General features: G+C 34.3%; 1 protein-coding gene across 2 annotated transcripts in view; it reads right to left on the reverse strand.

Moving 5' to 3' along the window:
* Vdup1 (arrestin family protein Vdup1) overlaps positions 1-15,233 on the reverse strand; it is a 200,897-nt gene that overhangs the window by 15,264 nt on the left and 170,400 nt on the right. For both annotated transcript variants that reach the window (XR_004757158.2, XM_035352386.2), the window contains exon 4: positions 12,405-12,587. Coding sequence is in view for 1 of the 2 variants with exons in the window: in XM_035352386.2 (XP_035208277.1) it covers positions 12,405-12,587 (183 nt within the window). In the remaining variant the exon portion in view is untranslated. The remainder of the gene's footprint in view (positions 1-12,404; positions 12,588-15,233) is intronic.

Below are 15,233 nucleotides of genomic sequence, written 5' to 3' on the forward strand. Positions count from 1 at the left end.
TCCTCGCCGCCTACCCTGGGTTTACATACAATAATTACATACCCTGGGTTTACATACAATAATTAATTACAGTTTAAACTAGCAGACACCTTTGCACAAATCATTTTAATTACAATTTGTAATATCTAGAAAACCGGTCATTTCGTATGACATCCGAGTTTTCTAGTTAGTTATAATTTGAAAGTATTGTTTAAAAACATTGCATTTAAACGAAAAGTAAACTACACTCCAAGGCTTTAAGTCAAACCCAACTAGTTTTTATCTAGCGCTTAGTTTTTAAAGATACGTTTCAAGGTTCGAGTGAATAAAGGTCTAGAACACGGATTCTGAACTGGTGGTACGCAAGAGAAAAATAGGTGGTACGCAAAGAAGGAAATTAGTTTTAATTATTAAATTCAAAAATTAAAATCCCAACATTCTGATTGAGTTTTTTCTCTAACACTCCTAAATTTATGCGGTTTGAGCTTTGTTCAAGAGCAGTGGTGGTACTAAAGATTTTCAATTTTTGTTTAGATGATACGCGTTAGACCAAAGGTTGAGAAACGCTGGTCTAGAAAATCTTCCCTGATATTGTACTTTGAATACAAAGGCACAGAAAAGTTCCGGCAAAAGTTTGGAGAACTTAAGTTATTATTCGCTCCGCACCCTTAATTTGTACCCTACAAGCATATCTTCATTATAACCTAGATTTGTTTTAATTTTATTTTCCTCTCCTCTCCTAAAGGTAGCGAGCTTGGAAAAAAATAAGAATGGAAAGCTGCGCTATATTTAGGATTACAAATAGTAAAATTTTAAAAAATAATATGAGGAACTAAATCTATTAACAAATTTGAAAATTACATTTGTCCGATCATTCAGCGCAACACTTATGAATCATAATTAGACTATTAAATACCGACAAGGCCACTTGTTGCCCTAAAAATTTTGGATGAAGATAGGTACAGTTACAGAGAGTTATATGAATACATATATGTAAAATAAAATTTCTAATAGCTTAATACAAAGACTTTATTTTCTAATTTGATCCTTCCCTTTTTTCATTCTATTATTAAAATATTTATAATACATTTTTCTGAAGTTCACCATTTAAAAATTAATCTCCATTATATGATTGTTAGCCCAAAAGAGGTTGCAAATTGTTAAAACCAAATATTATCGCCCAGTATTATTTTTAAAGAACTAAATAATGAAGAATTTTCATGAATGTTTTTAGCAGTGTAAAGAAACGACACCACCTAGAACCATCAAATTTTGAATACTTGAACTTGTGCACCTGGAAGCCTGAATTTTGAGTTTGTTTTATTACCTCTATTTCATACTTTGAAAAACTATAACGGATTTCTGATTAACAAACTCAACGATTTGAAAACGAGCAATGGCAACACTGCGCGCAAAAACCGAAAAGAACAAGTCCTTCTAACACGCTTACGTATAGGGCACTCTAGGATTACTCATCAGCACCTGCTAAAAGGGGAGAATGCCCTCAATCTGTGCAAACTGTAACCCTATCAGTGTGACTGTATTATCTGTGATCCATATTTTAAATGCCTGTGCAAATCTTCAATCTCTTAGGTTGAAACGTTTTGGTTCTTTCAACCCATCTCTATTTCAGTTAACTAGAATACACCCTTATTTCAATTTGTGTCACTTTTTAAAAGCTACAGGTTTTCATTATAAACGGTAAAATTTTAAATGAAAGTTATATTTTTAATCCAAAGTAAAGCGCTTTTAACCTTGTACAATTTTTATTATTATACTAAGGATATTTGTACAATTTTTATTATTATACTAAGGATATTTGATTTTCTTCTCTACATTATTCTTTCAGACTTAATGGCAGTCTTTAGAATTCTTCGACTCCAGCTTCTATTATCATCGCATGCCTATGTACTTTGGCGCATCAAGCAGGTTATGCGTCATAAAACACCACCATTTTTATTGTTACGTAAGTTTGTGGGAGTATGTTAGGATCAACATTTAAACGAAATTCGTTTAACATGCATAGTAAGACAGAAAATTAATTTAAATAGATTTGGTAGGCTTCTATTTTTGGTCTGTGCTTCACGCTAATTTGCATTTCAATGCTGTTGACTCTAGTGTTTTCTCACGTCTCATTTGGTGATTTCTGTGCTTCAGTAAGGTATAAGGCGATTGGATTAAAAGTTTTTGCTCTAGTTATTCTGAGTTATGGAAACACATATTTTAAAACAACGTTCCTATAATTTGATGATGTGTTAGTGTTACTGCATCGATTTAATGCTATTAAATGATAAAAGTACGATGAAACCAGCATATTTATTCTGCTCAAACCGAGGACGATCTCTCAGACCCACGACGTCCATCTCCAGTGGATCCCATAACATCCCACCCATCATATTAATGGTAATGAGATCGCTGATAAACTGGCAAAACAGGGTAGTGAAAATGAAACGGTCACTGGCTCCTCACTTACTTACCAAGAACTTTATTCGAAGGAAAGATAATATGGCGTATTCCACCTGCGCACCAATGGTACACAGGAACATTCCCTGGCTCCCTACTGGAAATCAAATGTGACCGTGGCTCCCAGACTGCTCTAGTTAGGCTAGCAAGAAGCCACCTTAAATGTCTTTCCTTTGATTAGTGGCAGAAAAATTCACCTCGCTTGTAAAAAATGGTGTGACCATTCAGCTTCACCGGATTACATACTGGATTGCATCGAACTTTCTAAAGGAGACTTGACATCCGATCCCCTCACTGTTATTGATTTTTTGGCGGTTAAGAACCTCCTGGAGCACCAACAATGACTTATGTCAGATCCTTCGAGGATAAGCAACAACAGCAAATGATAGAAACATTCGGATATCTCTGCAATTAAACATCAGCTATCCAAATTGAATTGACAGTGGTAAATTTCACGAAATCGATTTCCGTATTAAAAAAGGTGACTGTTTTAAGTAACCATTTATTCTGAAACAGTATATTATTTATTTTAGCAAAATTTTTTGAAACATTCATTATTTCATTTCGCCAATCAAAAAAATTTTTTTAGCAAAACGCAAAATTGTAAAGCCGATAATAAACACATATAATTATTACTTTCCTCAAAATCGGTAATAGACACATATAATTATTAATTTTTTCTCAATATAATCCGCAGGTAACGAACGCATTTTCTGCTTCACGTTCTTTTTAAGCAGCTGATTTAATTCAGAACATGTTTTTTTCCCCGAGGCATTAAAACATTTACGAAGCTGACTTTTCCATATAAGCACAAAGTCAGAAGCAGGTGATAGAAACAAGCTTGAAATAATCTAGAGGGCTAAAATATAGCTGTTTTATAGGTCTATGACCTGACTTTATATTTATTAAGTTACGAAACTGGGTTCCAAATCGTTTTGCTCATCACATCTGTATGGTAATTCTCAAGTTTTGTCAGAAGCATCGTCAGTTGTCCAACAAGTTTTAAGAAAATTGGGCAAGGGAACGCTTGGATAATAATTTTTGGATAATCGAAGGCCTTTTGCATTTAAAATTGGCATAACACTTATAAAGTATTTCTTCCGCCTTCTTCGCATGCCTTCGTGGTGTGATGGTCTGCACGCTCAGCACTCAATTGAGAGGTTCGTGGTTCGATTCCCGGCAAAGGCGTAGCAAATTTTTCATTTCTCCTGCTTCCAAAAAATCCTAATGACTCTACAGTGGCGCCCTGCTCACCAGCGGGCGAGCGGTAAAATCGCTGAACACTGGTAGTTCGGTCCGAGGTTCGAATCTCGCGAACGGGCTGGTTGCATGGGCGCTTTCGTGGTTTTCCCCATGTGTAACGTGTATACGAACCAGTTTCCCTTAGAAAGTTCTCCACGAAGGCATAAATGCCCTCCCCTTAGGCAGATAGTCCTAGTGTGCTTTGCCGTATTCTCAATACACACATAGACACACACTACAGTGGCGCCCGAACTAAAAACGGGTGTTAGGTAACGATTCTCATCACCACGATTTGGCGATCGGGTCCCTTAAAAACCCCAATAGCCCTTTAAAAGGGGGAGTATATAAGATATTTCTCTCGCCTTCTTCGCATGCCTTCGTGGTGTGATGGTCTGCATGCTCAGCGCGTAATTGAGAGGTCTGTGATTCGATTCCCGGCGAAGGCGTTGGAAAATTTTCATTTCTTCACTTCCAAAAAATCCTAATGACTCTACACACTTAGTAGAAAATATTTAGCAGATTTTTTTCTTTTCTTTAATATGAACTTGCAGTATGTTTTGAAAATATAAATGCATTATAAAATTCCTGGTATTTTAATATAAATAAATTTTAAATACCATTTATTTTGGGCAGATAAAACAACATAAAATTGTTTGACGTAATTAACATGCCAGCGAAATCGATAACACTGTCTGTTGTATTTATTTTAAACCTCTGTCTTCAACAGAGCAATATGTTATTAAAAAATATGCTAAACTTAGCTCAGTTTTTGTATTAAAACATGTCAAACATTTCGGGCTGTCTTTAATTTAAGGAATGTTTTTGCTTGCTAAAAGTAAATGTTATTCATTCATTGTTTATGACGTCAGCGTGACACACGAAGGAAGGATGTTAGGAAAGAAACTGTCACCTTTAGGCAACAAAGCATAGGAAAAGAATTTGACGTCACAGGCTAAAAATTCCTCTAAGAACAGTTAAAATTTTGAAGCGCATTTTAATTTTAATAAAAAGACATACTATTTTAATATTTTATCTTACAGTGATTATAAATGCAAACAATTTTTGTTTTTCATTAAAAAAAAACCTTTTTAAAAACGAAATAGAATCCTTTTTTCGCTCCTAACGTTTCTAAAGAAAAGGTAAAAAGAACACTTTTTTAAGATATTCGTGTTTAAAAAGAAACTGAAGGTGAAGGTGATATGTGTTAGGAACAAATATATGTCTTTTAGCGCTGTCATCATACACCAATTAGTATCATTAACACATAATACGCACTAATCCGTTTTTGTGTGTGTTTTTGCATAAATGTCGGTTTACAATTTCAGAAGAATTTAAAAAAAAGAACAGTTAAAAATATCGTCGAGAAACCAATCATGATTAGCAATGGAAGACTTATTATTATTTTTTCCCCTTGACATAAGATTTAAGGCCTTAAATACAAAATGTTTACATTTGACCGCTTACGTAAAGTAAAGCGACAAAGATTACTGTAAACATTGAAGATTTTTAATCTAATGTAGGCGTTTAAAGCATTGCGACGTAAAATTTATTTGTGACAGAGAGTTTTAAATTGCAGAAATTTATTTATCACAGAGCTAAGAACTGGAATCTGAATTTAAAGCGTGGACTTTTCTATAAACAGAAGTGAAAATGGGATGACAGAAAGATTACAGCTCGTTTCTTAACGAAAGAAAATCTGATATAATAGCAATACATTTTTCTAAAAGTGTTATTAAAAGCTAAAGAATACGTATCTTCGTCAGTATCAGCAGCTACTTACTCGGCAAGAGTGGCTTGAAAAGAATGAGCATTAATGACACAAAAGACATAAAAACAGAAAAAAAAAAAAAAAAAAAAAAAAAAACATTTTGCATTTAGAAGTATCAGGAAATTGTGCATGAGGAACATGCTATGTAATCCTCATGTCAATCCTTGTAATTTTTATATTTAAATAACACAAATAATGAAGAAAGAAGTTTCTTTGATATTTACTAAACCTCAAAGCTTTAAAAAATATTTATTGAATAATTTATTCTATTTATTATATTAGACAGTATCTTAATAGACAATTCTATTATTTTTGAGGTGCGGTACGACTAGTATTACGATTTACTTCAGAAATCAAGAAGTAGACGTCTTCGACTTCTATTGTAACCAGTCTTGGATTATAGTCTTCAAATCTTTCTTCTAATCTAAGTTTCTTTGTGGTTCAGAGCAATCGCCTTCCAGCAGTCTCTCTATTGACTGTTAAATTGCCCCGATCATCGACTCATGGCAAACTGACTTCATATCTATCATCATAATTTTTTTCTCAAGATCCTACGAAAGTGATCCAATACAGGCATTTCCAATTCTACACTATCTTTTATTTCACTGGGATCAATTTTACCTAAAGCATCTGATTTCCACCAATTTTCTAAATTATTTCTGTGAATTAACAAACTGGATATCAAAGATGAAGCACTTTGAGATGAAGTTGTTTATCTTGCCTATAATAGTCCAGCCCAGTAGTGCTGTACCAAGGATGGATAACAGCACCAGATTGCAAGTGGAAAACATTCCCAATATAAAGAATTTCCAGCACAGTCAGCTCCTTTCAAAAGTTATATAGGTAGTGAGTGTTTTCCTATATCAGTAATACTGATGCTTTTATCCTGTAATTCAACCATTAAAGGTCCTTCTTGAACACTAGGAATGAACTCACAAATAATTTGCTGGTCCAGAACTTGGATTTCACAGTTCTTCTTTAAAATTACTTACCAATAGTTCGTAGCATTTATGTTGCTTTTTACAGCTAATACCACCAAACACAACATGTGTTAAATTTAAATTTCGTTGAGTAGTCGTCCCCATTTGGTTCATAGTAGATTTAAGAATATACGACCGATGTGATCCAGTACCAAATAAAGCTTTTACAGTTTTTTTCCCCCACCTACTTCAAAAAAATTCTGTTTGGCTTTGGTTAGATATAGCGTTACATTTTCATGAATGTGAGGAGTCTCTGAATTAATTTCCTTATCAAAATTAGACACTTCAGGATATATATAGGATATACAAAGTCCACTGTTTTTATTTTCCGAATTATACATCTTAAATTAGCCTTGCAAATTTTCGAATCATTCCTGATTTTGAAACATACAAAATAAGTTTTATTTTCCCTTCAAATATCCTTTCCTCCCGTCAAAAGGCATTTTCCCCCCTTTAAAACAGTCTTAAGAACAAGTCGATTTGCCACAGTATATATAAGCAGGTTTCATTGCTCTAGTACCTGATAATACTAGATCATTAGCCGTCGGAACAGATTATGTTATTTTTATTTGAAACTTCATTTGACTTGAAACTAGCTTGGATAAAGAAGTTCGTTCTTCAGCTTCCACTTAAAAAACAATTATAACTGGGAAAGTTTATCACAACAGGAGATTTTTCATCTCTATTTATCACTGGATTACGCAACCAGTCCTTTAAATAATTTTCGAATTTGACCATCAGGAATAACATGGCGGCATACCTATCAGTAGTTACGCCAATCGAATCTAAAGACCACCTCAAATGGGACTCCATTCTATCATACAGCTGCATGATTTTCATATTCGTTTTGGGTTCATAGCTATTTTACTACCAATGCTATCAGTTCGAAAACATAGTACACAGCAAGTAGTTCTTCGCGGCCAAACCTTGTTTTCAGGCTGTCAAATGTTTTTGTATATCAGGAGCTGGCAGATAGTTATCTGCAGTTTCTCAGGCTCTACTACTAACTATAATGCACTGAATGAGAATACTGAAATTTATCTTCATAGTCAACTCCAAAATGTGAGCAAATCTTAACACTTGTCAGTTAAATTTAACCAGTTCTGTTTTTGGAAGCTTTAATTTTGTTTTGTCACCTGTTTCGACGCCAATGGTTCGCAAAAATTTGAAAGTTTATCAAGACATGCTTTATTACGAATACGAGCTACATGTAAATATCCTTGTATTCAAAACTAAATCTTCAGATTTGGCGTCTATTAAAGTAGTAAAAATTTTATCATCCAATTCAGCCAAATCTGTAGGAGTCCGCTCCAAAAAAGAAAATTTAATTTCAATTTTCTCACGTTCTGCTTCATTTAAAGACGCTAGTAACTAATTGTATCGCTTCCTGAATGTTGCTTTAAAATGCGTTCTTTTTTTTCCATGTTAAATCAAATCTTATATTAAAGTACATTCAGATTGGAGAAAACAAGGTTTCTTTCTCATTCCATCTGTTTTCATGAGAGGAAGAAATTAAAAAAAAAAAAAAACATTTAGTAATTAGATATTATTTTTGAGGGAAATTTTAAGTTACAAAAGTAATAAAGTTCTTAAAATTATTGAAGCGTTCAATGAAAATATTTTAAAATAAATTTGCAATGCAGATCGCCGAATAACATTGGAATCAACGTAGGAAACCGTCATTAATAGCTTTAAATAGCTTTCTTCAGCATTATTTTTATTCTTCTTCAAAAGAAGTACTAACATTTTGTTTCTTTGCAAATGATTTTCTATCATAATCTAAGACATGAGTTTTAATTAAATACTTACTTCGACAGAATATAATATGTTACTTTTAACAACTTCTCCATAAAGTGTTTATTCTAATATTCTAAAAAAATTAAGAGGCAATTTATTTAAATAATTTTATGTACAAAATATTTATTTATTTTGATAATGGATGAATGGTTTTCAAGTAATTAATTATTCTAACGAAGGAAATAGCGCCTACAACTTTCTATTGCTCAGTTTGTTCGTTAGTTGACTATTAATCTTCTAAAGTATTTCTCGTGTTCTCAACAGCTACAAAAAATCTTGATAATAAAACTGACTGTTTTTCACTCGATTTGTTTTATAAAAATACTGCTAGGGCGAAGGTACTTTTAATTATTCTTCATACCAAAATCTGCATCTGCATTTCATTACGGTGAAGAATGCCTTTCAAAGGAAAAGTATTTAAGGCTACGCTTTGTTATGGTAATTTCGATTAGCCGAAAGCGTATGCGATGAAAGAAGCAGGTAAGCAAAACAGGCACCTCTCTGTCTTCTTTAATGACATTTTATACAAAATGCTTTGCTGTAATCTCATACATAATACATGAGGACGAAAAATTGCGATTTCTCTCTATAAGTCCTGGCAGATGAGATCATTTTAGATCTTATTAATTTGAAGACTAGAATTTTATTTATCACCTTTATTAACCAGCTATAAAATTGATATTCATAAGAGTTGTATGCATGAACATATGATTTGTTAAATAAATATTGCTGTTGCTATAAAAAATATGGAACAAAGTTGTTAATTTGTTCATATATTTGAAAGAAATTTCATGTACTTACAGCTGAAAACTGAATCTAATCTTGTGTTTTTGCAAGCGATTGCAGTAGCAACTAGCACCTATGAATATTACCTTTTCTGCGTCTCTGGCTCCGGATCTTTTGACCTGATCTATACTTCTTTTCCCTTGGAATACTTAGTAAACACAAAAAAGGAATTTTTCATAATTTCGAGATCTGCATAATATTTTATTTACCGTATTTACAATAATAATTCTACTTTCTGGAATTAAAATTCCTTTCTTTGATAACTAAAACAAAGAGTTGAAAAAGTACCCCTGAATATTGAGTCTAATAATAAATTTAATTTATTAAATGAAAATAATGATGCTAATGTTGAAAGTGCTAGTAATACTACACCTAGCCAACAGGCAGTGCAGCAGAAGCCGACGAACAGCCAAGAAAAGGTTATCCCCCCAATAATGGTGAATCCGGGAAAACTTACGCATGAGGAATTCTTAAAAGACTTATCACTTAAGACTGAAGCCAAATTCCTCGGAAAAGTGAATGGGGAATTGTTGAAAATCCTACTACGGACTTCTGATGACCACAGAATACTGAGTGCTCTGTTTCAGGCGAAAATGATTGAACACTATGTCATAAATTCAAATTACGCCAGACCAATAAAAGTAGTTTTTAGAGATTTATCCTCCACTACTACGACTGATGACATAGCCAATGCATTAGCAGCTAAAGGTTTCGCCATAGGTAAAGTGACTTAACTCACTAGACGCAGAACGAAAGCCCCTATATGCCTTTAATTCTCGTGTAAATAATGAAAAATGATATCTCTGATAAAATCTTCTATGTATCTGATTTATTACTGTTTGCTGTGAAGGTGGAAAAGTACGCGTCCAAGAATCAGGTGCCACAGTGCTATAATTGCCAAAAGTAGCACCATTCTTCGGAGAACTGCTTCTTTAAAGTAAAAGAAGCAGCTAAACCAAAGTGTGTAATGTGTTCTTTAGAACACAAGGCGATGGATTGTCCCAACAAAGGAAGAATAGAAGAACCCAAGTCTTGTAACTGCCTAAAAAAATCATGTCGCGTCATATCGGGGTGCGGAAAGCTCCAAAAAAATAAAATTAGTCAGCAGATTAAACACAGTACTGTAAAAAGTGGAACCACCTTCGCAGATGTGGCGAAAAATCAGGCTTAACACTCTAGTAATAAACCTAATGGTCAACTCCCTAGTTCGGCTACTGCTGCACAAAATCAGCCAGTGAAGGCAAATATTCAATTTAATGTATCTGATATTAGCAATGCGTTCAAAAATCTGAATGTTTCAAATGTAAATAATCCTAAGCAAAGCTCTTGTGCAAATAATTCCACTAGTTCTCCACAGGAGAAAAATCAATATTCTGAATTTATAAGTTTTATTAAGAATGTCACTGATTTCAACAATATTTTTGGAATTAACAAAATTAGAATTATGAATAATGTCTTCAAAGCGTACATGCCCAAAATGAAAGAGTTAACTGATCCAGGTGATAAAATGTTTCTATTTTTTTGAAATAATTAATGAAATCAATAATTTAACTGAGTAATCAAAGCACGCCCTTTTCAATCACAGCATGGAAATTGTTAACGTAAATTTAAATTGTAATTCATTGTAATTCACCTTCAGTTAAAATCTGTGTTTTGCCAATATTATTTTGAATTTTAAATATCTCCCCACTTATTTTTGTTTTTATCTTCACTTATTAGATGTTTAGGCCACCCATTATTCCATCCCATGATCTTTTTACTTTAAAATACATTTTAGTTAACTTTACATTTACTCTTATGCTTATTACAATATATCCCCTCCCCACCAATACCTGATTTGCAAGTAGATGCACTTCCTTTACAGGATTTCCATTGGACAAGCTAACCAGTAGCTCCACCCCCTGCACTGAGGTATCGACTTAGGAGGAGTAACTAACTCGTACATATACGAAGATTTATTCACAGCACTTTAACGAGATTTCATCTCATCTATGGACATTTTCCACGTTATGGTAGAAAAGTAATGCATTTTTCTAACGAGCTCTACACAGGATGTGGCCTTTTGGCCCGGGCGCCTGTCAACAAGTGTTTCCAACACCTGAGTCTTCTTTGATAACTAAAATTATGAATCATGCATATAAGAGAGGTATTCAATAGAAAATTAGTCGAAGGTTCTGAAACAACAATGATTTAAAGTTTCTCAAAATTATTTACCATTATTATTTAGATATTTATCGCCATCGAGTCATCAAACGTTAAACAGCGTTTTCATAAACGTCCTTAAGTTGCTCTTGGAACCGTTTCCGAACACTCTCCTTTTCGTTATCATCTGGCTGGAATAGTTTTTCCCGCGCAACATTCTTTAGCACACCATCCGAAATTATAGGATGAAATGTCTGGACTGTAAGGCAGAATATGATGGTTAAGACTTCCAAATCGTATTTCTGATCTATCGTTCTATACCATTTCACATACCATTTTGGAATAGATTGTTACATAAAACACAAAAGTGCTGTTAGAACGACTTCAATCATCGCAATGAAGTCAGTATCTTCTCCTAACATTATGGATTAATCTTAATTCTGTGTTCCATGAATTTGAATCAGGTATCACCTTCTTGTCCAAGAGAATTAATGCACATTCAACAGAATTAATACACACAATAGAATTAATACACATCTGCTGTGTATAATAATTCTCTAACAAAATTAATGCATCCAACAAAATTAATACAGAATGAATATATTTGATTACCACTATCACTCACAAAGCAAACTCTAAAACACAAGTCATCTAACTCTTTGAACAAGCAGTCTTTGTAATTACTCAGAATTAACTGCTGATTGACTGCTGGCTGTCGGAACCCTATATAAACGGTATTGTGAGAGTTTCTGAAAGCTTCGAGAATATTGGTTTCTAGACATTAGAAAATGAGTTTATCCAAAATTTACGAAAATTGCTCGGCTGGCGAAAGATTGCGAAATCTTGCCATGGCCCGTTAGAAGAGTTTTTGACTACATCTAAGTTTCTATTTGAACTATTTTTACAATTTAAACACTGTTGGATTCAAAATCGAAAGATCTAAATTTTCAAACAAGAGATAAGCATTTACATACAAAATGCGTAGCCAGGAAATTACACAAAAATAAACTCTAAAATTATTACCTAAAAACGTAATGAATAAACAAGCAAATAAATAAAAATAATGTAAATTATTTTAACACACAAAAATAGTACAGTAAAAAGGATTTAAGTATAGACGGATACTAAATATAATCTGAGATAAGACTGACCACAAGATTCAAAAGTTTTGTTATCTGATATGATTTCATTAAAAATGGAAGCACAATTTGAAACTTTATTTTCCAAAGATATATGCTTTAACTTACTTCTGTGAGGATGGCTTTAGTCTTTTTTATAGTCACTCTACTTCCGTTGTCTATAGTTGCAAAAATGCAGATGCTTTCTCCAGGTACATAACCTCCTCTATCTAGTCTGACTCTACAGGATACGGGACCAGAATTTAGGCAAGGTATACCTAGGGTGTCTTCTATTTCACAGTGGAAAGGTTGCTGTTGAAGAAACAAGAAACTAGTAAAATTAATTGTGACAGTCTCATACAGGCACATCAGCAGACATTAAACACAATATTGTTACGAATCCATTAAAAATTGCTGACGTTATCCAAGCCTTTTAATTATACTTAAACTCTTTGTTCCTTTAAATCATCGAAGATCTTTCTGCCATTTTTTTTCAGGACAAAATTTGGTAAAATATTTAGGCTATTTATTTGACAACAGTGTTCCTGCAGCAGGTAAATCACGATCTTTACCTTCCTGAAGAATGCATTTGGTAAACAGAATCTTCTGTTTCCTTCCATCCGCTAAACCAGCCACTTATAGTTATAAAATAATTTTCCCCAATTTTTAGAGCTAATTCATCAGCTTTTTGCCATTTCATCAGCTTTTTACAATGAACCGATGACTTCCACATCGCTTTTATGTTCTTCAAAATCCCGCATAAGAAGGATTGACATATTTAATATAAAAGCATCATTCTGTTGATTTATTTTTGAGAGTTGGTCGCAGCGGTTCCACAAGTCGATTTTATTCCGTGGCCTCAGATTATTATGCTCTTTGCTAAAACTTCATTACAAAAATAACTAAATAAAAAAAGTAGTTTTTTCTAGAATAGAATATTCACAAAGATGTAAAGCTCAAAACAAGCGAAGAGAAATTTTAGCGCGAAAATACAAATGAATTTAGAATGCCGTTTTATTAAACTGGTTAGTCCCGTCTAGTTTCTTAAAATTCAGAAAATATGTTTATCTGTACATGGTTGGCTTGAATAAAAATCAAACTGTTTAGTGGCTTAATCCCTTGCTTGATGATATATCTGTACCATTTGGCAATTTCTATATCCTATTTTTGAACTTATTCCTGAATTTTGTCTTACGGAATTGTCTTACGGAATGAACTTATTCCGGAATTTTACTTCAATTTTAAAAATTCATTCTGTAATATTTTAATCACTTTAAGCGGCGCCTATCGGAGGCGTTTTTCGAGTAAAATTTAATAAATGAGTCTATTTGAAGCTCGATTTAATATAGCTTGAGAGCAATCGACCGAGGCGAGAGCTGTACTTTAGTGTTTTGCCGTGAAGCTCTCTTCACCATTATAGCCTGAAGCTGTATAAACATGTCTTTCGAACTGTCCTGTGTAACAGCGCTTACTGGCGAATAAAAGGTGTTTTGATTCTTCATCAAGTGTTATCATCAATTACTCCAAATTCACGAGTCCGTAGAACGCAACAACTGGTGTCAGACGTGGAATTTGTGAGTGAATTCCAGTGACTCGCCTACAGGAAAAGCCAAGGCGGAAGAAATGAAGACTTTGATGGACTTGTCAGCAGCTGTAAAGGCCGGACAAGCAGAGACAAAAGGCAGACATGAGTAGATGAAAGCTGAGATGAAGAGCGAAACAAAGTCGGGTAAGGAAGAATTAAAAGCCGGACAAGAAAAACTGCAAGAACAACACCAACAGGTGGAAGTGGAACGATGTGGAAGAAAGATTGAAGAAAATTGAGAAAGTTCCGGAAAGAAGTATATATTTTGAAAGAAAACTAGACTCAGCCCAAGAACAAGCCTGAAGATTTTAAGTTTCCAGTTCCTTTTCATACGGTAATGAAACCAAACACATACGATGCAAAATCATGATGGAGTGTATATAAGACCTAGTTTTCGATCCTGGCGGAAACTAACAAGTGGGACTCCCACGTGAAGACCTCGCGGTTGGCTGCATCACTCTGCGGCGATGCTGCAGACATTTTAGGAGTTTTATAAGAAGACCAGATTTAAAACTTCAGAGCCTCTCGAATGCGCTGGAACTGAGATTCGGGGGAAATGTGTAAAGAACTGTGTCCTCCTACAGTTGAAAACTTGTTAGCAGAAAATCCCGGAAAGTCTTCAAGAACTGGCAACTGACATTAAGAATTGGCGCATCAAGCACATCCGGGACTGTCCACCTGATGTTCGCAAAAATCTCCCATGATCTACGCCATGAAGTTCGAGACAGCTCAAGAAGCAATTCGAAAAGATTGTCATCCTATTAGAGCGGATCAAATAGAAGATCAAAATTTTGATGTCGCAAAATTGAGAGAAGAAATAATAGAGATTCGGGAGATAATAAGAAGGCGGAACTCAAGTAACATAGAAAAGAAAACAATCAAGTGCTGGAACTGAGGACTGGAAGAACATCTCCCCACGAACTATGATGTAAACCAAGACCGGGAGAGAGCTCCTGTGAAACCAAACCAGAGAAACTAAAATGCGACAATCTCACGGGATGGAGGGTGCAGGCAGAGATGCCCTTTGAAAGCTCTACAGATCTCTTCAATAAGCGGCGGAGATAACAGACTGTTCGTCGAAGGATACGTGAACAAGCGTCCTTGTAAGATGATCATCGATACGGGAGCAAATGTAACCATCGTTAGAACAGATGTAGCTCGGGAACTGAACGAAATTTTGCGCTGGACTCCGCCTTGTGTGGCTTTACGGACAGTGATTTGGGATAAGCGCCCAACCGCAGGTAAAATTAACATCACCATTACCTTCGGAAATGAGACCTACCAGCACTTGGCTTTCGTCGCTAACACTGCGGACGAATTAATACTCGGACTGAACTTCTTGCGGAAGCAAGATTTTAGACTGAACTTGAAAC

The sequence above is a fragment of the Stegodyphus dumicola genome, chromosome 2 (assembly GCF_044657685.1).
Source record: "Stegodyphus dumicola isolate Sdum_Otavi_A_Nest chromosome 2, ASM4465768v1".
Classification (NCBI taxonomy): domain Eukaryota; kingdom Metazoa; phylum Arthropoda; class Arachnida; order Araneae; family Eresidae; genus Stegodyphus; species Stegodyphus dumicola.